Source organism: Calidris pugnax, unplaced genomic scaffold (assembly GCF_001431845.1).
Source record: "Calidris pugnax isolate Ruff unplaced genomic scaffold, ASM143184v1 scaffold1, whole genome shotgun sequence".
NCBI lineage: Eukaryota > Metazoa > Chordata > Aves > Charadriiformes > Scolopacidae > Calidris > Calidris pugnax.
In genome coordinates this window covers 4,227,870-4,250,869 of record NW_015090800.1, presented here as the reverse complement: position 1 = coordinate 4,250,869, position 23,000 = coordinate 4,227,870, and the positions used below count along the sequence as shown (strand labels likewise).

The following is a 23,000-nucleotide window of genomic DNA, read 5'->3' as shown; positions in this document are numbered from 1 at the left end:
TTGTGTTCACATGGCCCAGTGCAGAGGGACAGTTTTAATTAAGCTGGGTGGGGGTGTTTTTTTCTCAGCTGAAAAGTGTTTTAGCTTCCTTGTGACCAGAGGACAAGAAAAGATCTTGCAAGAAAAGAACTCAGCAAATGAGGCACCGCTTTTTGGCTTTATGATCACCGTGCAACCAGGCTTAAATGTTCTGGGAGCAAGTTCCATCAGCTCTTTTCCAGCCATGGTAGGTCCTGAAATAGCAGACATCAGACCTATGACTGGTTCTTCGACCGAGCAGTGCTATTTTGGCAGCAGGCCCAGGGTTAAACATAACAAGAGTCATTTTCAGTCCTTGCTTTCCTGAAGGTCAGTGGCCCAAATGGTTGGATGTTTGTCTTAACTGTTTCCGGACAAGGTCTGCATTTTGTAATGATAAGGCGAATTTCAGAGCTCCTCGTGTTGGCCATGTCCTGCTAACTCTAATTAGAAAGCGTGTATTTCCTGAATAAGGATGTCAGGATTTGGTCATGGGCGGTTTTTAATTGTTTTGACTATTTTGAGCAGGGCTACTCTTTTTGTGGCTGCTATAAAAGCTCACTGCTCCACTTCACCTCCAGTCCATGACTTTCACAGGATAGTGCAGCTCATTCTTAGCATTAAACCCATAAAGCTGAGCTTACCAGAATCGCCCGCTGCCAGGTGAGACTTTGAGGTCCATTCATCTGCTCAGGTCCCATGGAAGAAGCAGTCTCCCTCTTAGCAATAAGCCTGGCTCGCTCTGGCTTGCCAAATGCCTTCTGAGATGTGTCTCCTCCCTTCTAAAGCTCCCTCAAAAAGCTATCGGAGAGGTCAGCCACAAATTGGTCCCATTTTTTCTGCCAGAGCTCTTTGGCCTTAGATTTCTCATCCGGTAGCATGGCACTGTATCTGTGAGGAGTAGAGAAGTCAGTATCAGACAAGAGACAAGGACAGCAGCTATTTCAAGATCAGTAGCCAAAATGAAGAGGGAGGAAGCAGTAACAGATTAACCCTTGCAGGACAGGCCTACACTGCACAGACTAACAGTGTAAAGAGGCTTGAGCTCCTGCCGGCTGGGCTTATGCTGGGATGAGAAGCATCATGGCCATATCAACAGCCACTGAGTCCTGCACCATGAGGACAAACAGCTCAGCTGTTTGCACATAAACTGGTTGCACCCAGTGGCAAGTACAGAAGAGACAGCGCTGCTGTTGCTTTCAGATGTCCCCTGGGCTTGGTCCAAATTGGTAGGAAATCAGAGTATTTGTTGTATTTGCGGGGACTTGGGACTGGCATGAGGATTGGCAGGGGATTTGGCAAACAGACAAGAGTCTAGGAATGTACAAAAAGACCCTGGGCACCATATCCAAACTATTTTGGGACACTCAGAGCTGTCCAGATAAACAGAAAAAGTGGTTGCATATACCCAAGCTACATGCTGGTAGATTGTCTTCCCATGTTTCCCCAATGGGCCATAGCAAACACCACGGCAAGTCAGATTTTGGCAGAAATAGACAAGTGATAAAAAGACATAAATGTTTCTCCCACACCCAGAACCAGGTGCTGGAGGAAAGTTTGCAAAGGATGGAAAAGGAGGAATAAATTGGGACACTGAGTCAGAGGAAGATCACCTGTGTCCTGCCCTTGGAGGAGACACACAGAGGCTTTGGATCAATGGAAGCCCAGTTCATGTGGCAGAGGAGACCCTGGGGCCAAAACCCAAATACAGCGGGTTTTCAGGGAGCAAGCTGATAGTCCCCTTAGTATTACTATGGCTTGATGAGACAGGTGAGGAACTTACTTTATGGAGTTGAGCGCAAGTTGTTTTAAAGTCCTCAGATCGGCATTCATCCCTCCGATGGCCATGAACGCTTCGTAGAAGTCATAGGAGACACCCTTTGCCCCAAAGATAGGGGGATCGTCGGGGCTGATCACGATGGGGTGCCCTTCAGCCATGAGGTCAGCTGCGGGGTGGCTCCGCAAGTCAGCTACCAACAGCAGGACCTTGGTGGGGAAGAGTGGGAGACAATATGATTTTGGGTTACTGTTGCAGCTGCGTTTGCATTACAGCACCCATCACACTGTGTACCTGCTATAGCTGCCTGTGTCACCAGGTAGTCATCAGGGAGGAAGAGCCTCCAGAGGGTTGTTCAGAGCAAGTTAGGTGTTCTGCTTTGAACTGCTGCAGAAGGAGCCTACTTGTCTCCACTGACTATACAAGGAGATCTGTTTCTTAAATTAATGACCTAAATCAAGGCCAGTGGGGTGAATAACCTCTGCTTATTTATAGAAATTTGGCTGTGACCGTTTCAGGAGCAGTTTTTTGGTTACGTATTTGCCATGACACTTAGCTGAGGGCATCTGGAGCTGGTATCAGGGTTCTCTCCTGAAAAGCTCGCGCCAGTACATCTTTACCCCAGAGCATCCTTTCTGCTGCACCCAGGGGACAACACACACCACATGCTAATGTGTTGCAAAAGAGTTCCCCCTGGTTATGAATACTACAAAACCAAAAGGGCTCTCAGTTGCTATCCCAGCTTCTCAGCCTCCTGGCTTTGAAGTATTTTTTTCCCTTGAATCTTTTTAGGCACCTCCCTGGCTCTGGGCCTCATCTCCTCTAGGGAGGACCTTCCCAGTTTCCTCTGGATAGGAATTTAAATGATTCTGAGCTGACTGGTGTTACAAGCCTTATACAGACAGAGTGTGTGTCTGTGTAGCAAACTGCAGTGTGATGTGGTACAAAGGAAACCAAGCCAGCTTGCGTGCACCAAACATCTAGCTGACCCCTGTTCCCTGCTGCTCCAAGCTGCCATGGTACATCTCATCCCAGTGTCCCAGCCCTGAGACCTAAGCTTTCACCAACATACCTGGTTGGAGATGGGACAGACTTCTACAGGAATATCCTTCTTCAGAGACAAACTTCTGGCTACCGGGTGTTTAATGAGGGCAAGTCCATGGCCAATCCGGCTGGTATTCAGTAGTAGTGCATCCAGCACGTTATTGTCTACAGAGGTGCCCTGCCAGTCTGAGCAGAGACAGGTAAGAATCACTGCAGTGCTGTGAGGAAATATATCTTCTCAAACCACTAGATGGTTTTGTTAATAAATGCCTCAGTTGCAAGGTGAGAGGGTTGCTCGTGCTCCGAGTTCCCACTTTAGATTTTCAGTGAAACAGGGGTCTATATCTACCCAGGACATTGCTCAGCATAGAGATACCCACTCTTTAGATGTCCACAGTATTGTTCTTACAGCTAAAGTAATCACTTTGGTCTCTGTTCGTAGTTAAGGGAAAGGAGGGAACATTTCTGGGGAGCAGACTGTACACCAGGAGGAGATGGATTACACCTTAGAAGTGCCTGTTACTATCTATGGCTGGAAAGTGAGCTAGGGTAACTAGTCCAGATGTAGACATCTTCTCTGTAGGTGTCAACATGCAATAAGCATAACAGACAAGTTAGATGCAAGTGTCATATGTGGTTAGGATAAATCCCACCCCTACAGACTGAATAATATATTGCCAATAACAATGCATTTCCCCAGGAACGAAGGGCAGTGATCGGTTACTTTGATGAGTGTATTCAGTTAAGACTTGAGGTTGGCTCAGACATTCCTTCACCTTAACATGTAAAATAATGGTTGAGGAATTCTGCTGTGTCTCCAAGGAGGAAATAGCTACCAGCAGTAACCCTTGCAGCATGACTCCATGTCACACACGGGGCAAAAATGCTGAGCAACGTGACACCTGCAGTCAAAAGCAGCAAGCAGGTAGGGGAGGTGCCACATAGGGATGCTACAGCAGATATTGGGAGAAGCATAGGGAAACCTCATGACACACATGCATGTGTACACACACACACATCCCATCATCTTAATATAGCCAGGCTCACTTTTCTGTGCTTTGCAAGACTTCGCCTCTTGCCTCTGTAAGCAATAACAGGCTTTGAGTCCTCATACTCACCAGTCTCCCCAGCATGGAAAAAGTATGGCAAGTCAACTCCCAGGGAATATGGGATGGTCAGGGCATCCTTCAGTTCCCATAAAGAATGACCTTCATCCTCATCACCAACCTGGGGGAAATAGGAAAGGAATTTTTGAAGGCGTTCTGGAAGGTGGTGGGACTTACAGCTGTATATCACTGAGGTGCCAACTGTACTGAGATTGCAATGCTGTGGGATAGGGAGCTGATTCTTTTAGAAGATTTTTAACCTCAGCAAAATCCTTAGGTGGAGGATTTGCGATTTATTTACGCTGACTTCAGTGCAGCAGCAGAGGGTCTGGCTCTGGTATGAAACGTATGCTGTATTATACGTGTAGTTTTATTGCACCTTTAGGGGTTAACTCGAAGCCACAGAAGAAATATGGTTACCAGGTCGAAGCCTGCCAGGGTGTCTGGGAAGCGGTCTCTGAGTTCCATGGCAGTGACGATGGCTTCTTTAATCTGGGAAACATTCAGCATCCTAAAGAGCAAGAGAGAGAAAGCAGCTCAGAGGCACGCTCCCACTGGGCCTGCCTTCTTTGGGTTTGAGTTGTGAAATGGGGCCCCCAGGGGTACTTCCAAAATGCAGCTCTGACAACCAGCTTCAGGTCCCCGGAGTAATAGCAACAGAAAATTGATATTATGAAAGTAAACCCCTGAATGACCAGGAAATGCCTGGTGAGACCCTGCTGTCACTTGAGTTGTGGCACGCTTGCCTAAGAGTCACTGGCTTCCCCATCTACCAAGCAGGGAACACAACAGCATGGAGAGAAAATGTGTAAATTTTATTTTTTTTTTACCTCTTGACTGTTTTGCTGGGGGGTGGGACAGTAGTTGCATTTCAAGAGAGTTTTAAATGTAGATTTTTTTTTTTTTTCCCAGCCCTATGGGACTTAAACATCACGGTGCATTTTGCAGGCAGACCTGTGTCCATCCCCAAGCTGGCCAGAGGCAAAGCCAGCTCTGAACTGGCAGCAGCATCGTGCGGAGCCAGAGTGAGTAAGTGAAGGTCTGTTCTATTTGCTCAGGATCACCTCACATGACTTCATGGCATCTGGCTGACTTGGAGAACAGCCTCGTGCCCGCCCGTGAGCAGCAGCACGAACATACCGTACCGAAGGCTGGTGGGGGAGCAGCGTTTGCAGGGTCCCAGGAGGACCTTTGCAATACCCAGTGCCCATACTCGGGCACTGCTGTCACTGCTTCAGCTCCCGTGGAGAAGAGGAGGATGTCCAGGCTCGGGAAGAGAGCACACACGGCTTGGACACGCACGCAGCCCTCCCCTTCGCTCATTCCCTCACCCAGGGCTCACAGATTCTTGCTTGTCTCTCCAGAGCACACTGTGAGCTCACCCTGGTCATTTCACACGTAGGCAGACTTATATAGATGGTTTCTCAACCCTCAGCCTTTCACGCATGCCAGGGAATGCTTTGGGAGTCAAAATCCCAGGTCTGATGACGCATGTGGGCATTGCTAACCCACCCTGACACTTCAGCCCAGCCCTCAGCATCTCTTCTCCTGGCCTGGACCCCTCTCCTCCCTACCACCACCCCAGCACGGCCAGCCCCGCTCAGCCTCTACCTGTGTGCTGTAAATATAATCTTAGCTCCGAGAAAGTCAGGGTGTTCCTTCATGAACTGCTTGGTCACCTCTCGGTAGGTTGCCACAGACCACGATTTATTGTGCCGGGTGCCATCCAGTTCATACACCTGCAGGACAAAAAGCACACAGCAAGCAGGAGTTGGAAGAGGTGTTTTATTGGAGGGTGGGAGAAATGAACTGGAAAAAAAAACAAAAAAAAAAACAAACCTTGGGGGAAGCAATGTGCTGTGGCAACAGGGTGGAAAAAAAGCAGTTAAATCTGTGCAGAACATTTTCTTCTTGAAGACTTTACCAGCTGGCAAGAACCAAGGAATGGTTTTCCTCCCTCCTATGTGATAGAAGAAACGAGTATCTCCATGTTCAGACGTGGCAAGCGAGTGCCCTTGAGCGCCCAGAGGAGACCACAACCTCTTACTCAGGTCTGTATTGAATGCTGGGGCGTTTTGTCCCGTCTGGAGGCTCACACGGGCTCTCTGCCTTGCAGTGCCACTCTGTCAGCCAAGGCAGCCCCCAGGCACGCGAGGGCTGAGCTCCGTAAGCTACCAGCTGGGCTGGGCTTCTGCTCCCCTCTGCCAGAGGTTTGCTCCGTGACCTTGAGCCAGTTGTTTAGTCTTGCCACGCTTTCCCAGTTCTGGGAAAAATAATCCTTTGGGCACGCTCTGTCTCATCAACTTACTTTGTGAGTTCCCCACTACCAAGGGCTCCGCGCGAGGCTTGTGCCCTTGTTTCAGCAGGGGTGTAGACCCCAATTGATGCTAACCCTACAAAGGCCCACCCTGAGCAGTGGCTGAAATCACTCTGTCTGTTCCTTCCTTATCCTTCTTGCCTTTCTTTTCTTACAGAACTCAAAGGGTATCACAGAATCTTAGTGGTTGGAAGGGACCTCCGAGATCATCGAGTCCAACCACAAAAAAAAACTAAAACACACAAACAAACAAACAAACAAAACCACCACAAGAACAACAAACCCAAAACCCCCACCCCCCAGCTACACCCCCCACCCACAACCCCACACCCTACCCCCCACCACACACCAACAATCCTGGGCACTAGAGCATGCCCTGAAGAGCCACATCTACACGTTTCTTAAATACCTCCAGGGATGGTGACTCCACCCCCTCCCTGGGCAGGCTGTTCCAGTGCCTGACCACTCTTTCAGTTAAGTAATTCTTCCTAATATCTAATCTGAATCTCCCCTGCCGCAGCTTCATACCATTTCCTCTGGTCCTGTCATTATTCTTTGGGGAGAGGAGGCCACCCCCCGCCTCTCTACACCCTCCTTTCAGGTAGTTGTAGAGGGAAATGGGGGCTCCTCTCAGCCTCCTCTTCTCCAAACTAAACATGCCCAGTTCCCTCAGCCTCTCCTCATAGGACTTGTTCTCCAGACCCCTCACCAGCTTGGTGGCTCTTCTCTTTCACCCTTCTCCTCCACCCTTCAACTGGTCCACTCTGCCTTCTTGCTGCCCCTCGCCAAGCCCCTGCGCTCCCCCAGGCTGTGGCATCCCCCCTTGCAGGAGGCCGCAGATGCTCGGGGAGGGGGGGTGGAAACTTCCCCTGCTGCAAGCCCATGGGAACGTGAGACTTTACACAGCCGAATTTGCAAACACAGCTGGGTTTGGGGGGGCTTTTCCACAATGTTTGCCGTTTCGCACTAAATCCCGCCGCTCATTGTGCTTTATTTCAGGGGCAGCTTCTGGCAGGGTGTGCTGCCAGGGGAGCTTCTGCAGGGTGCCAGTACCATCATCTAAGCCTTGCAGAGGATCTTCAGCCCCCGTAAGCATCTCGCTGTTCCCCTCACACCCTGCTCACCTCGACTTTCATGGCGAGGTGCTTCCCTTCCCTCTCGTCCGCCCCTCCAGCACTTTGCTGCCCATTGGGGCTGGCAATCCAGCATGTCCCCAGCTCCTTACAGCCCTCGCAGAGCACCAGGGTTGTGGTAAGTAGGACCCGAGAGGTGATCATTCCCCTGTACTCGGCACTGGTGAGACCCCACCTCAAGTACTGTGTCCGGTTTTGGGCCCTCCACCACAAGAAAGACATTGAGGTGCTGGAGCGGGTCCAGAGAAGGGCAACAAAGCTGGTGAGGGGTCTGGAGAGTAAGTCTTATGAGGAGAGGCTGAGGGAGCTGGGGTTGTTCAGCCTGGAGAAGAGGAGACTGAGGGGAGACCTTATCGCTCTCTACAACTACCTGAAAAGAGGCTGTAGAGAGGTGGGGGTCGGTCTCTTCTCCCAAGTTACAGATGATAGGACAAGGGGTAATGGGTTCAAGTTGCGCCGGGGTAGGTTTAGACTGGACATTAGGAAACAATTCTTCACAGAGAGAGTGGTCGGGCATTGGAACAGGCTGCCCAGGGAGGTGGTTGAGTCACCATCCCTGGCTGTGTTTAAGAACTGTTTAGATGTGGTGTTGGGGGATATAGTGTAGGGGAGAACTTTAGAGCAGGGTGGATGGCTGGACTCGATGATCCCGAGGGTCTCTTCCAGCCTAGATGATTCTGTGATTCTGTGAAGCTTGTCTGCCCGTTCATCACAGCATGCCGAGCTGCAGGACACGAGGAAGCCCAGGGGGGCTCTGGAGGCTCCCACGCCCGGAGCCAGCATCAGGGGCTGGATGGGAAGCAAATTTTCCCTGCCAAGCCTCTCTTCAAAAGACATTACAGCCGTGTCTGAGGGCTGCCGGTAAAGGCAGGGTATTTTCCAGTCAGGCCCACGCACTGCTATCATGGCAGATCCTCTTGGCCCAGAAACCTGTGTGACCTGGGGGGATGCCAGCGCTCGCTCGCTCTGTCTCACAGCGCAGGAATTTTGACATTGCTGTTTTTTCCTCTTTCCAGGTACCCCAAAGACAGATGGTGACTGAGTTCAGGGCAGCTGGCTCACGACCAATCCCCAGCAGAGTAAGGTACATATAAGCTTTGTGGTCTTTCCCCCCCCTCTTTCTTTTTTTTATTTCTTTTCAATACAGCCTTCTCATCTCAGGCACGACAGAGCTCTGAAGATTCACCACAGAAGATTCTCTGTTTTCACTGATTGCGAGCAACTGACCGATTCATCCCTAGGAATTCTTGCAGGAGACATGATCCTGGAAGGTGTTTCTTGAAGTGAAAGGGAGTTTGACCTCAGTGTCCTGAATCCCTTCCCTTTCAAGGGCTGGGCATCTTCACAGGGTGGCTTTATGTTTTCTATGACACTGGTAGACTGTTTTACTTGTGCTTAAGACTGCTTTTCGGGGTACACTTAGTTTCCTTATTCGTTCTATTAATGATTCAAATTCCTCACCTGAGCTATCTGACCCTACGTCTCTACTTGGTCGCAGTGCCACACTTGGCGCTTTATTTTCTGTGCTCTTTTCACAGCTCCTTTCTTTCCTTCTAACAAGCAAGTCCAGACTGCCTCTGGAAATAGGGTCTTTCAAATTTTGTGGTGGTGGAAGTTTTATGCGCCTCCAGCTCTCTCTCAAGTCTTTCACTCCTTCTTGGTAGTCATTTTTGTAGTCACAGTTTTGTAGAAAGAGTCTTCAGAGCAGAATCAAGACAGAGCAGCCCTGACACTGAGCCCTATTTTGCTACGGGGCCAGCCCAAGACACAACGGGGCAGGGTTAGGCAGCCCCGCTCCCCAGCCCTTGGGGTGGAGGCAGGCACAAAGCCACATCAGCCTCCAAATTTGTCACAGCACCCGCCTGTCTGCTGATGGGGTGGCTGTGGAGACCTGCCCCTCAGCAGCAGTGGTTGCCAGAGCACAGACATCCATCTGCAGCTGGCTGGAGCCTGCCATTCCATGCAAGGGCAATGATTGAAGGAAGTTGGGCCACTGGCAGGACATCAGCATGGCTGCTCCATCCACCTGATGCTGCTGTGCCAGCAGCAAGCTGGTTCCTGCCTTCCCATTCATGGTCCACCACCGCCACTTGGGTCCTTTGTGTGCTGCTGGATGGACCTTGCACAGCAGCTTCATTCCCGTGCAATGGACATGAAGGTGGATGAAGGTGGTGAGGGGCAGCAGCCCCAGTTCATTTGTTTTGGCAAGGAATCTGTCTCTCTAAGACATCTCCCATCCCTCTCTAAGATATCTCCCATCTCCACGCTGCCCCGCTTGGACCTGGCCTGGAGAACTCCATGGGAAAGGTGTGCCTGCAGTGTTGAAATTGCAACCAGGAAAATGGGAAACATTATAGTCAAAGAATGATGGTGGTATCTGCTGATGCTTGGGAAGACATCGGGGCAGTGGGGGATTGTAGGACAATCTCACCAGCTCCAGGCAACGTGCAGGAAAAAAGGTCGAAAGTACTACTAACAGATTTTAGTGCTAGTGGCAATGAAAAGAGCAGTTCATACTTCACATCAACAAAATTTTAGGCTGTCTGCAGATTGTGGAAGTCTGTGCTCTGCCAATTGGTTTACTAGCCTGTTCAGAGAATTCATTCTGAAGTAAGTTCTAGATTTAAAATAACATAACTCTTCCAGAATAAGTCTCTATTCAAGATGGGAAATTGCTACAGAAGAGCTGCTGCAGACCAGGTGATTCTGGTGCAGACCAGGTGATTCTGGTGCAGACCAGCTGAGATGCATCTTCCCGACCAGCAAGATTTCAACCCAGCTGCCAGTCAGACTGCACAATGGAGACTTGTGCTGTTGCCATAGTAGGTGTCTTCCTTAACCATTAAGAACAAAGTATCTCTCACTTTCAAGCTCTCACCTATGCAAATCTTCGAGAAAGACCTTTGAATATGATCAAGGTTTTCCAGCATCCTTAGAAGGGCAAGGTATGCAAACATCCAAAAACTAAATTCAAGATAGGGCTTGAGAAAAGTTATGGAGAAACAAGGATTTAAAAGAATACTAGAGAAGCCAAAAAATACATACCGCAGGCAGGATGGCTCTTATCTCGACATACTGTACGTTATCTTCATAGAGCTCCAGCAGCCCCTGGTAGAAGTAGGCCTTGAACACAGGTGCATAGCAGATAAGTCCAGAGGCAATGAGAAAGACTTCTTCAAATCTTTTCCAAATGAAAGCCTGAGAAGGGTAGGCCAGCTCAGGGGCATCCGTCACCAGGGTCAAGTTTCTCAGCAAGCTGCAGAAGAGGGTAAAGAGAAGGCGAAGAATGAGAAGAACAAACAAGGCAACTGGCTTTCAGCATGCAAAAAGGCAACGGCTGGCAGCTGGGTGTTCAGTACAGGAAGAAATAGGTTTCCTCCAAGACAGGTGTGACTTTTATTGTCAGACACCAAGCTTTGTGGACATGGCACTGCATGCTCTAGGGTGCAGCAGGGCAGTGGCTGTGACAAAGGAGTCACGTGTTCTTTGGGCATGACCAAGGAAAGGTACAAAGCTATTCCTGCCACAGTAGGTGCCCAAGATCTACCTCGGAGCCTCTTGGCACTGCGGTACAACAGGCATAACAGTGATTAATACAGCTAGGAAGCATACAGGTCATTTTTTTTCTGCCACCTATATTTACTCCTCTAATGGCTGGTACAGATAATAGCTGACAGGGAAAAAGTCATACACCACATGTTGAGCAACAAGCAGGGTAAGACTAAGGTGTCCAATAGCCACACCTTCCTTTTTTGAGGGCAAAATCTTGAGGAGTAATGGAGTTACAAAAGCAAATATGATGGGTTTATATCATAAGAATTGCACTCTGCCACCCAGGGTTATCTTTAACCCAAAAGTAGGCTAGTACATTACTCCTGCAGACAATATATTCTCCCAAACATCTCCAATGAATATAAAAAGTTGTGACACCCGGCCTTCTGTTCACCACCCAAAGGCAGGCTGAGTCTCCAGGAGATGCCATGTACTGGGCCACCACCAACCTGCTTACTAAGCCTGTAACTTGCCCTGGTAGCTTCGTATTGTCAAAATATGTCATCTAATATAAGCAGGGGGAAAATGATTGTGAATCAGAAATTCTTTTTCCCCGCCAGTAGAACAAATCTGATATCCTGCCTGCCTTGCTGGTAACTTCTTCAGCTTTGTCTGCTGGGAAACAACTGATAAGAATCACGAGTCCTGGCTTCTCCTTAGATGGACGGAAACGTATTTAATTCCTCCATAGACTCAGCTGGGGTATAAGCCTCTTTCAGAAATCCAGAGAGGCGGTGGGTAGTTTTATCAAGCAGAGTTTAAGGGAGCCCATAATTGCAAGATTATCTAGTTGGGGGTGAGAGCTTGCATTTAGGGTGAACGTCTGTGCCACAATGCTGTCATCTAACAAGCTGATAGCCTTCATCGCACGTGAGACCTCTCCTTGGGCAACAGCTCTCCTCCCTCCACCCATGGCGGCCTGAAGAAGAGCCTGTAGTAAATTGGACAAAGTCTAAATGGCGAATATCAGGGGGATGATTGACTTCATTCCTGGGTGGGCAAACTGAAGCCACCACAGCAAGCTGAGGAGCTGTTTGCTTGCAGGCAGGGGGGCTTACCAGTCCAGCCAGGCCTGATGCTTATCTAGTGTCAGGGGCTAAGCAGGTTCAGATAGAAATGCCTTCGACCGTGCTTCTTCTTTCACCCGAGTCTATTGTTTCCTCTCAATAACAGCTACTGATCTTTAATAACGATTCGTGTTTGATGTCTTGGCCCCCATCCTCGTGCAGAGCTCTGCTCTCTGGTATGGGAGATGTGGGTTTGATTTGTGCTCTTATTATCTTCTTCCAGGAGGCTTCTGCGGATGGAATTAAAATCCTCCCTCCTACAGACGTAAAATGTGATCTGGTCCAAACTCATAAAACTAAGACATTCTGGGCAGGGACATCCCTTTGGAGTCCCTCCATCCGGCCCATCAAACGGAACCCATTCCCCCAGCATCTGCCTGCTTTTTTGCTCCCTAAGGACCCTCTTCCAGTGGCTGCAGTTTTATTTCTTCTTCACTCTCCTAATTTCTTCGCAGGGAGCTGGTTTAGAAAGGAAAACTGCGCATAAAAGAGATGCTCGTACCACGTTAAGGATGAGATTTTTAAATGCTCAACGGCCAGGAAAATTCAGAGTTAAGGTTTCCACAGCAACTTCGGCTCTGCCCTCCCGCGCATTACAATAGGGGCTTTGGTGCCATTATCACAGGACACTGGGCAACCCCAGCTCCTGTTCAGCAATCCATGACACTGCACAGACCCAGCTGGACCACGGCTGGGGCGGGTGGCATTATCAGGCAGGCGCTGAGAAGCACGGCAGCGGCAGGAGACACTCAGAGCATCACCCTAGAAACCAGGAATGCAGGAGCCAGAGGCATCTTGGAAGCGCTGCTCCAGCTGCCGGGGTGGAGAGGGTGTGTGTGGCAGCTTGGCGGGGAAGGGAGAGGAGATTTCCTGTGGGAAGAGCTGGGGAAAGCAGACTTCTCTGCTCCCCACCCCTCCATCCTCAACCCTGGCCGAAGGGCAGCTCCCCACCAGACCCACACACCAGCAGAGAGCACCTGCCCGGAGCCGAGCGCTGAGTTCCCACCAGCCCTGCAAGCACCCAGGGGAAAAAAAAAACCTCCCCATGGATCAAAAGGCCGTGCAAGCCCATTCTCGCCACCCTGCAAAGCTCCATTTCAGATAAGGCCGGGTGGTTCTTCGGGCTCCCACCGCTTTCTCCCCGTGCCCTGTGAGAACTCGGCTCCTCCAGCAGCCAGCGCGCACAGGGCTCCCCTCCCTGCCTTTAAATCTAGCTCTACAAACTTGTGGTTGTTTACTTAGCCTGTGCTCTTGGGCTAGAAACAGCAATAAATCCCCACACCGCCCTGCTCCTAAAAGCACATAAATCAAATTGTGTGCTTTTTTTTTTATAATCCCCTTCCCTTTGAGACTGATTATTGATCCCTATAACTGTTGAAGATTTATTGCAGAATAGTGATCCATCCTTGATAACTGGACAATCTCCTAAGGGTTCAGGGGCTTTTGCCATCAGTGGCTCATGTAGATGAAGCAAAGCTTCTTAAATACATTTTTTGCTTATTTTCTGGAATGGGTGATCAGGTGCAGACTACAAATAGCCTTCCATGTCATGTCATATATGCACCGAACAATGCTATTGCAATGCATATGCCCAAAGGGGCACAACTAAAACGACCAGCTAAAGATTATTTATTTTCAGCTGTGGTTTTGCTGTCTCTTGTCCTGTTTTGTTTGTTGTTGTTTTGTTGGTTTTTTTCCCCCTAACTGTTCTGCTTTCTTGCTCTATATAATGTAGAAGTGGTTTGGTTGCCTTGTTTTTAAAGGGATTCTTTTTCCTGCTCCTTTTTTTTTCCTGTTCTCGATGGGTAATTACACCCCTCTCCTCACCGTAGTATCTGAATGTCTTCCAGTGGTGCATTAAATAGTGTGACTAACATCTGTCACATGTGGTTCATTCGCTTTCTCTCTCTCTCTCTCTCTCGTCCCCTCTTCTTCTCCCCAAGGGGAGACTTGTAGAGGGAGTGGAGTGCTTTGTTTCTGTAGTGGATTTTTATTCTTTTTTTTTTCTCTTCTCTTTTTTCCCTCGTAATGCACGCATTGCCCTATTTTTCTGTGAGATAAGGCAGTGGGAGGACACAGAGGGGAAGGGGATGGCGGTCGGGGCAGCAGTTTAGCGCCCAGGGGAGTTGTCCCTGCAGCCTCGGCCGGTGGTGTCAGCTCCCTCACAGATGACTTCATCCTGGTGACAGAGAGCTCCGCGGGGCCACCGGGGCTGCGCTGCTGGGCACGGGCTTAATCCGGGGAGGCGTGTGTGTGTGTGTGTGTCTGTGTGTGTGTGCACGCGTGCAGTGGTATTTTACAAATATCTGGAATGTCAACGCTGTTTCCCTAAATATCTGGGGGCGTGCTCTTGAGACGGTGGCAATGGCCACCGTCATATGTTGCATCTTGAGGAAAAAAAAAATAGGCATTCTCCTATATCGTAATTGATTGCGAAGTAAATAAGTGAGGATTATTTTTTTTCTTTCGAGCCTCCGAGCAAAATTCCCTTCCTCCCTCTGCCTCCTGGCCCACAGTCTCCTGACTCTCGTAATAGCATCCTTTTGGACGCTTACCAGTAACAGGATACTCCGGGGTCTTGGCCCATAAGACGTGTGTTTTGAATAGGGATGATTGAACCTTCTTTTGAGGGAAACAAACAAAAAGACTTCCTCCCAAAACAGACATACGCACACATATGTATATGTATGCATATGTACCTAAAAATGCAAACAGCAAAAATGTAATGCAGATACCTCTCTCCCTCACACCTTCCCGGCCAGGAATGCGGTAAGGTGAAAGAGGTGCAGCATCTTGCAAACATTTCCATTGTTCCCTTCACATTTGCTGATCCACCCTGTCTTGCATGAGAGCCCTTCCCTGCTGCCATATTCCCTTGATACTTCCTTGAAACCACCCAACTATCCATCCGTTCCTTCCTCTGACATCTGCTTTCTCTCAGCTTGTCAGTGCTCAAGGGCAAAGAGGAGCGCAGGAAAGAGGTAGCCTGGGATGCACATGTTCAAGAGACTGGGAGAGTTTCCAGAAACTGAGAAGCAGAACAGATTGGGGCCTATTCCTGGCTAGAGACCTATTTCCAGGCGGCCAAAAAACATTCCTAACCCCTAGACTAGTACCCGGGGATTAGATGAAAATAGGAGGGGAAGCGCCTCAATGTGGCTGTTGTTCATGTGTTCGCACATTACGTGCAATGACTCCTCCGCAATTTTGTGGTGATGAGCACAGAAGGGCAAGAGATGAAGGACAACGTACTCGAATGAGTAAGTCTGAGCACCCAGGATGCAAGAGATCCACGTTTGTGCTTGGCTCTGGCACGCATTTGCTGAGAAAAATCCCATCATTAGTCTCTGCCTCAGTTTCCCCTCTGCCCTTGGGGAAACTCTTGTAGTGGGGTCTGTCCTGTGTCCCCGTGCAGTGCCTGCTGTTCTGAAGTCCTGGTGTGACTTGTGGCTACTAGGCATTGTGGGACAACTAATACAAAAGAAGAGGAATGTGATAATACTGCTTCTGAAAAGAAGTCCTGTTCCTAAGCAGGACCATAGGGAACCAAACAGCGCACAGCTCCACCCTCCTAGGTGTATAGGATGCCATGGCCTCTAGCTCACACTAGCTCCCACAAATACATCCAAAAACAAATACAACGAAGGGTTGCTCCTGAGATGGTTCCGAAATACCTGGTGCAATCCCTTGGGCTTTAAGGATGTGAAGCTGTTTCAAAATCCAGTCTTTTGCACATTATTTATGGGTCCCCTGGTGGGGTTGAAGAGAGCTGGTGCCATGGTCTTTCCCTCATCACCACTCTCAGCAGAAATGGAAGGGAGATAATGGGGAACCAGTGCTCGCTATGGAAGATGTCAATAAGTGACTTCACACTGGATCTTATTTTTTCATCATATGTCAGGGGGCAGTTGAGCCTCAGGGTATGAAAGGTCAAGAGCCCTGGATCTGGCACTACCTTCTCTTTGTCTTCTGGAAATGCTTAGACCTCTGCAGAAGATGGGTGTTGGGTGCCCTGGAGAGTCAGGTCCCTCTACCCTGCCCCTTGCTGTAGCTGGGGAGGGAAGGCAATACCATCCCAGATGTCTGGTAGCTCCTCAGCTTCTCAAGCTGACCTCCTTCCCAGATCTGTAGGGCACAGAGCCCAGACAACAGTGGACACCAGCTCCCTAGGTGTTAATAGGTCTCTTTTTAAGAGCACGTATACTCACTGAAGACCACTACAGTAAAACACATGAAGTTTCACTTAGGAAATGCCGTAATTAAGGTCACTTGCGTCACCTTAATCCAGCCTTCTCCTAGTGCGTTGGCATATCTTTAATTACATGACACCCTGTACTATTTTTTTCCATGGGACCCCAGCCCCCCAGAGCACTGCAGATGGTGGTGCCCTCTGAATGGATCACTACTCAATATTTTCCCTTGTCCTCATCACTCAGTGTCTGACTTCATGCATTATTTAGCGTGCTCTCTCCAGCCCCCCGGACGCCACACAGAACTACATGCTTCCTCCTGGCCTTTTTGGTGGGGCTTTGTCCCAGGATCAATGGCACCTGGGTGGGGAGATAGGGGTCTCTCTTCCTACCAGCACCAGTGGAACCAGGCTGTTCCCACCCACCTATATGTGATTAAATGGTAAGTGGCTGCTGAGCAACCAGCTAACACCTGGTACTGATAAAAGCCTGCCAGCAGCTAAGGTAGGAGCTGCCTGCAGGGAAGGGAGCTCCTGGAAGAGAGTGAGTGATGCCTTGGGGAACCATCTGAGGTGTGATCTCCTGGACAGGTATAGGAGGCCTCATCTGTAAGGGAAGAAGCTTTGTTAGTAGGAGTGTGTTGAGTGCTGCCAAGCAGAGGACCTGTGTGTAGGGTTCATTGGCTCAGCCAGTGCCTAGGCTGAGACCTAACCCCTCATCTGAGGGTAGGAGGACAAGTTGTGGTTCCTGGTGCTTGAGGGTCCTGTTGGAAATCAATGCCACATACTTCAGCGTGGTGAGTGCCGGTGGGGTTTTGAAGAGAGCAGTCAGAAAACAAAGATAGTGTTTGGAGGAGGAGGCTGAGTAGGGTTTTCTTTTGGGTTGCTTTGGGGTTTTTTTTGCTAGCACAGTAACTAACATAAGTAGTTTGCCCAACTTCCTGCTCTGAATCAAGATGATGACTTTACAAATGGCTTCTCTGCTGTTGGGGGGAGCCTGTTCCTCAGCTACTTGACTTTCTCATCCTGCTCTTGGGTACCTTGAGGGATGAGGCAAGGCCATTCACCATGTAGCCCTGTCCAGTGCTGGGAACACATCCAGCCTTGGTGCTGAGGAGACATAACTCTGTTTAAATCCCTGTCTTCAACATGTTTGTGCAAAAGACTAGAGTGCCCAGAAAACTTCAATTTGAGGGTGGTGAGGCACTGGAACAGGTTGCCCAGGGAAGTCGTGGATGCCCCATCCCTGGAAGTGTTCAAGGCCAGGCTGGATGGGGCTTTGAGCAACCTGGTCTAGTGGGAGGTGTCCCTGCCCATGGCAGTGGGGTTGGAACTCGGTGATCTTCAAGGTCCCTTCCAACTCTAACCATTCTATGAATTTTGATGGTCTCTAACTCTGGTGTACTTAATGCTGCAGCTTTCAAATTCTTACATTGCTATTTGTTTGCTCTGTGTACACAGCCCCAAGCAGCATTCCCTGTGTTCTGAGCAGCAAGCAGATGGGGAAGTTGGGCCAGAATGACCCTGTTGGCTACACAACGCTATCATAAAGTACCGTCAAGGCTTGCAACCCCTCTTCACTCACCTGCGATCAAACTCGGTCACGTTGCTCAACTGTTTCCGGTAAGTCTCCAGCAAAACCCACTGGGAGCACTGGGCTGGCACTGGGTGAGGAGGGTGAGGCTTGGAAAAGTGAAACCGAACGGTGCCCGTGGGGGTGAAGCAGATGTAGCAGTCAGGGAGGTAGGTGGCATTGTATACTAGCCAGTCCACGCTCAGGATGGCATAGTCATGCAGGTGTAAGACAGCACCTGGTGGGAAGAGAAGCATATCCTAATGAGACAAGGCAGCTGAAAAGCAGGAAGGGAGTTTTAATGTGATAATAGTTTGAGTTGGCCCATCCAGGGGCATCTGGAAAAGCTTCTAGGTAGCTGCGAGTGACCTCTCCCAGCAGAGAGATGGAGCGGCTGCTCTGCCTCCCCCAATGCTGGGGGATGTGGCCCCCTCCACATCAAATGCGGGGCAGGCAGAGCGTGACAGTTCCCCGGGAGCAGAGGGAGGGGGGAAATCAATAGGGAGCTCTACTTCTCCACTGGGATGGAAAATGCTCCGAGTTATTAAAGGTCTTTCAGACAGACTTGGCTGTGAGCTGGCTCGGGCCCCACTGATTTAAAGAGGAACTCGCACAGTAGGCAGCAGTTTACAAGGCATCCTAGCTGGCTGGCAGACCTGAAGCAAGCCTCTGTGTCTAAGCCGTTTGAATCCCAGCCTCAGTTTCTGCATCTAGCCTGTGTCTCCTCTTTCATCTCTTTGAAACTCTGGCGCACACCAAAATCCCAGGCCATGACATGCCGGGGAATTGCACTCGGATGCAGAAGTACCAGCTACTTCTACCCCTTATCAAAAGCATGCTCGCTGACGTTCTGCATCTGCTGCTGCCCAGGACAAAGGGCCTTTGGGATGCTCTGTTATTGTGCAGTGTGTTGGCAACTGCCAGTCTTCCTGGCATAGAAAGTATCCTCTGAGTGCTCGTCTTCCTCAGCCCATCCTTTCATTTTGCTAAAAACCTCTCCTTTTGCAGAGACTTCTTCCATTATTGGTGCTTGAACTAAACTTTGCTTTTGTTAAAGGAAGATACTGTGAGAGCTAAAGTCTTAAATGTATGTATTTTATTAGCCTAGAGGAGACCTCATAGCCAAAATAACTTTGGTGCCCATAGGGGTAAAGGGAGAGCATGAGTAGGAGGAAAAAAAACAAACAAAAGATAGGTATTTGTGTGACATTAGACAAACTACAAGATTATAACCTATAGTGGATTAATCTAATATAGACTGTAAAGTCTATAATCTCTCACTACAGAGTCTGACTGTTAAGATGCTGAACAACTGTGGTTACTGCTGTCACCAGAGCTAGCATGATGGAATGGGCATGCCACAGCTGTCTAGATCTTGACCCTTCTCTCACTGGCAGTGCCACCCTCTTCCCTACGTGAGCAGTAATAGAAATTACTGCAGTGCTTGAAACAGCAGTAGTTCCCCCAGGGCTCTAATCTGCACCTCTAAGACTAGGTCCTACTTAAGCAGTTGCAATCATGTGATCTTGGCCCTAAAAGCTTACAGCTCTTGCAAAGATTCTAAGAACCCATTTTAGCATTGCCTGGATTGAAAAGTTAATCTTTTGTTTTGATTCCTCCTTGGTATCAAAGATACCCCATTTAAGAGGGAGGAACTTTAAAATTCCTTACTGTTCCGTTCAGCAATGAAAGGGTAATGGCAACTCTGACATCTCAATCATTTATGGTAACAGATTAGGATGCTGCAAACCAGGGATCCTTGTTTCACATCTAGAGGCTGGGAGGGAGAAGCTGGGAAGTGAGGAAGACAGCTCTTATCCCTGTGCCAGTTTCACAGCCCTGCACGTGAAAAATGCTCCTGTGGAGAAGCTGACCCCCCCAAATCTTCTACAGCAGGCCACCAGCCTGTTTCGAGGCAGCCATGTGGGCAAGGCCATGGGAATCTGCATCTAAAGAAGGAGCACCTGGAACAGTGGACGTAGAATTCGGAGTCATGGGGATATTGGCAGTTTCATAGCTTAAACTAAAGAAGCCACCTTGTTCAAAAGCTTCCTTACTGAACCAGGGATGTAGAGAGAGAAGCTGGTCAGTTAGGAGTCAAGGCCTTCCTCCTTTGATCATCTCAACCTCCTGCTTCTCTGCTGAACTGTCAGTGGCTCAGGGACATAGAGACACCAGGCTTCCTGCTACACAGCCTAGGTGGCTTGGATTTCCACTTGGTTAAAAATATCCTCTCTTCCTTTCCATCACAACCTGGAGCGCTGAGCTTTCAAACGCTGCTTGTCAGTGGGTGCACAGGGTGATACAGCAAAGGTATCGGACAATCTCATGCCATCATCTAACTTGGAATGTTCCAGATGCCTTAAAAATTATGTATGTGCTGCAGAGTGCAGAAGCCCCTTTTGGCATGGGGCATGGCAGCCCATTAGCACATACCTTGCTGCACAGAAGGGGAGAAACAACATCTCTTGAACTAAAGACAAGAGGAGAAATGCCTGCCCTCATAAGCTGGGATCTCCTAGAAGTGCACAGAGTAGAATATGATTTAAAAAAGAATAAGTGAGAGAATACAATAGTTTCTATATATTATTCTGCAGGTCACGTGAGCACAGGCTTCGGCTTCCGTTCAACAATTTAAAAATGTGTTGTGTTTGGAGATAGCACCTTCCTCCTTTAGTGCCCCTAGGCTTTGTAGTAGACTTCCAGGCCTGCTACAGAACCACCTGTGTAAAAAAAACTCATTGGGCAATGTAGCACTTCTGGCTAAGAAGTGGGTTAAGGCAAGGTTGGTAGCACGTCTGTGGTGTGTGTGGAAAAAGGAAAGGCCCTGGCTGGAGTATGCGGAACAAATACGACTGTCTGATGTCTTGTTGTCATTGCTTCCCTTGCCCTTTCTCCACGCTTGAAAGGCTGAAGGATCCATATTGTAAGTTATAGCGAATGCTACAATTGCTGGAAATGTGCATTCATCCAATCCATCCCCCTCTTCCTCTCTCCCCCTGCCCTGTCCCCAGGCTCCAGAGGCAGGGCTCTTCCTGGAACCCGGAGAGAGCTTGATTTACAGCTCTCACAAGCTTGCCTGCAAGCAAAGGTCTGCCATGTCTCCTCAGGCTCTGTCCTCGCTCTGGCATGGAAAGCAGAAGGCGAGAGGAGGATGACTAAGAGAAGCAACCCGTAGGCCAGGCCTACCTTTTGGCATGCGCTTTAGGATGCTGAACACCGTGCTTTGGTCGATGAGGCCTTTTGCCCGAAAGAAGTGCATACTTGGAGGAAACTGCCCCGTAGCCATGGCCGTTGCCACCTCCTCCTTCTTGAGGTCTACGAGTTTTGTACTGAGCTGCTCTTCCTGCCTACTCAGCACCAAGTTGCCACCTGTCTGATGGGCTTTCTCCTCCTGCATTAGGGAGTCCCGGTCCTTCCAGATTGGGGTGGGAAGGCAGAGGGAAGCCAAATTCAGGAGAAGGTATGCCAGGCTGATGCCTAGGCTGGATGGAGGCTTCATCTTACTGCTGCACCTGAGGGGGAATAAGAGAAAATCAGAGCACTAGCACAGGTCAGAAGGTGACATCTTAGCAACGACCCATTGGGACATTAAACTGCTGTCCCATCCTGCAGAAGTAGTGGGTTAATTGGGTGTTCAGTACTGGGGCAGCATCTGATAGCTGTGTCCCCTGTATTTAGGAGTAGACATTCCCATGCTCCCCGTGATGCTATCTGCCCACAGCCAGACTGTGGGGAGGGTGGAGAGGAGATGTTGCTCCCCAGGTCAGGCTGGCAGCACATCGCATGGACCTGCAGTCTGGCAAAGGTCTCACCCTGGAACGGGGGGAGTGCTGAGATCAGGACTCTGGTTTGCAAGCTGGGATGGAGCCCCCCCAGAATAAGGGGTGCTGGGGACAAGGTGCCACCTGTGCTGCCAGCATCCTGGGGAGAGAAGCAAGGAGATGTCACAACTTTAGGTGCTTTTGGTTTTTACTTGAGCTAATCAGACCCTGATTCCTTACAGTCAAGATCTTGTTGCTGTAGTATATTCCAGCTATCAGAGGGGTTAATTTATGGGCAGAAAACCCCTGGCTTCCCCCGCAGTGACAGAGGTGTGTCCCTTCCTTGCAATTCCAGAAGAAAGAGGACGGAAGGGAGACCATGGGAGTAGTAAGAGATCAGAGGAGACAGGCTCATGTGAACTCGGAGAACTCTGCCCTTCCCAAAAAAAGCACAGCTGCAATATAATCCTCCAACACTGGGATTTAGTGACCCTCCACACCAGTCTCTCCAGACCAAAGCAGGCTGGAGAAAGGCTGAACATTTTGAAACAGTCCCCTGTGAATTACTTAGTAAGTCCCTGTTTGAGCACGTGTTTTCTGCTTCCAAGCCTCTCCTCCACCCGTGGTGCCTCCAGCCCCTCAGCCTCTGCCCCATCTGTGGGTCCAGGGAGCTGAAGATGAGCTGGGGGAGTAATCTGCTGGGAAGGAAGGGGGTTGGAAGGGTTTAGACACAGCCTGGTGTCAGGCCTGGCTCTGAACTTAGCGAGAGAAACATCCTGGAAGGCGCTATCTTATCCCTGGTGAGACTGACTCACTTACTGTTAACTTTCCTCCTCCTCGCATCCAGAGCTCATCCAGCTGCCGCCCCAGAGAGCGGGGAACAGTCTTCCCTCCTGCGAGCCGGCACTCGTCCCAGCAAAGATAAAAAGGGTCGGGATCCGTCCCGGCGTTGGCGGAGCGAGGCTCTTGCCGGCGCAGACAGTTCCTCTTCCTGTGCTGTCGCTCCGGCTTGTTCAGCTTTTATTTATCCCCGGCCCTACCGCTTCATGAATATATAAAGAGGAGGAGGAGGCAGCAGGGGAGGTTATGAGAAAACGGGACACGGGCACCCGGGCAAGCTGAGCTGGGAACCCAGTTGTGGGGGGGTGTGTCAAAACAGTGGGATCACCTACAGGAACCCCTCCAGCTCCCAAAAAGAATAGAGGTGGACTCTTTAACCCGTCATTGCCTGCCCATGAGGCGGCCAGGGACTTGTCTGTGCAGCCTTCCAGCACACCCTGATGCACACAGGCAGCTTTTAAATACCCTGGAAGAAACGCTTTAAGCGTGTGTTCCCACTTCTTAAGCCCCACTCAGGCTGTCCCAGGAATGCAGGTGAGCTTGGGTATTTAATCTGATGTAGAACCCCGTGCATTTAATGCCAACAACACTGCAAACTCTACTTACTCATAGATTTCTTT

General features: G+C 49.6%; 1 protein-coding gene and 1 long non-coding RNA gene across 2 annotated transcripts; one reads left to right on the top strand and one right to left on the bottom strand.

The window, feature by feature from the left end:
• CECR1 (cat eye syndrome chromosome region, candidate 1) lies at positions 1-22,522 on the bottom strand. The gene is made up of 10 exons (XM_014937529.1): positions 22,360-22,522; positions 20,966-21,291; positions 17,789-18,014; positions 10,441-10,651; positions 5,557-5,684; positions 4,366-4,456; positions 3,958-4,066; positions 2,868-3,025; positions 1,802-2,004; positions 1-909 (listed from the first exon to the last, which is right to left on the bottom strand). Exons 2-10 carry the CDS (start codon positions 21,276-21,278, stop codon positions 801-803), a joined length of 1,548 nt encoding a protein of 515 aa, XP_014793015.1. The 5' UTR covers positions 21,279-21,291; positions 22,360-22,522; the 3' UTR covers positions 1-800.
• Positions 5,705-17,783, top strand: LOC106885377. The gene is made up of 4 exons (XR_001411431.1): positions 5,705-5,996; positions 7,262-7,350; positions 8,412-8,479; positions 17,665-17,783. It is a non-coding gene; the product is annotated as an uncharacterized LOC106885377 (long non-coding RNA).
• Positions 22,523-23,000: the final 478 nt, after the last annotated feature.

Bases quoted from the DNA above. Each gene is read 5' to 3' on its own strand.
- CECR1 (XM_014937529.1), bottom strand. From the start codon at position 21,278: ATGAAGCCTCCATCCAGCCTAGGCATCAGCCTGGCATACCTTCTCCTG. The intron at 18,015-20,965 runs GTAGGCCTGGCC...TCTTCCCACCAG, and splicing joins CCTAAAGCGCATGCCAAAAG to GTGCTGTCTTACACCTGCAT. The intron at 5,685-10,440 runs GTATGTATTTTT...TTTGTCCTGCAG, and splicing joins TAAGAGCCATCCTGCCTGCG to GTGTATGAACTGGATGGCAC.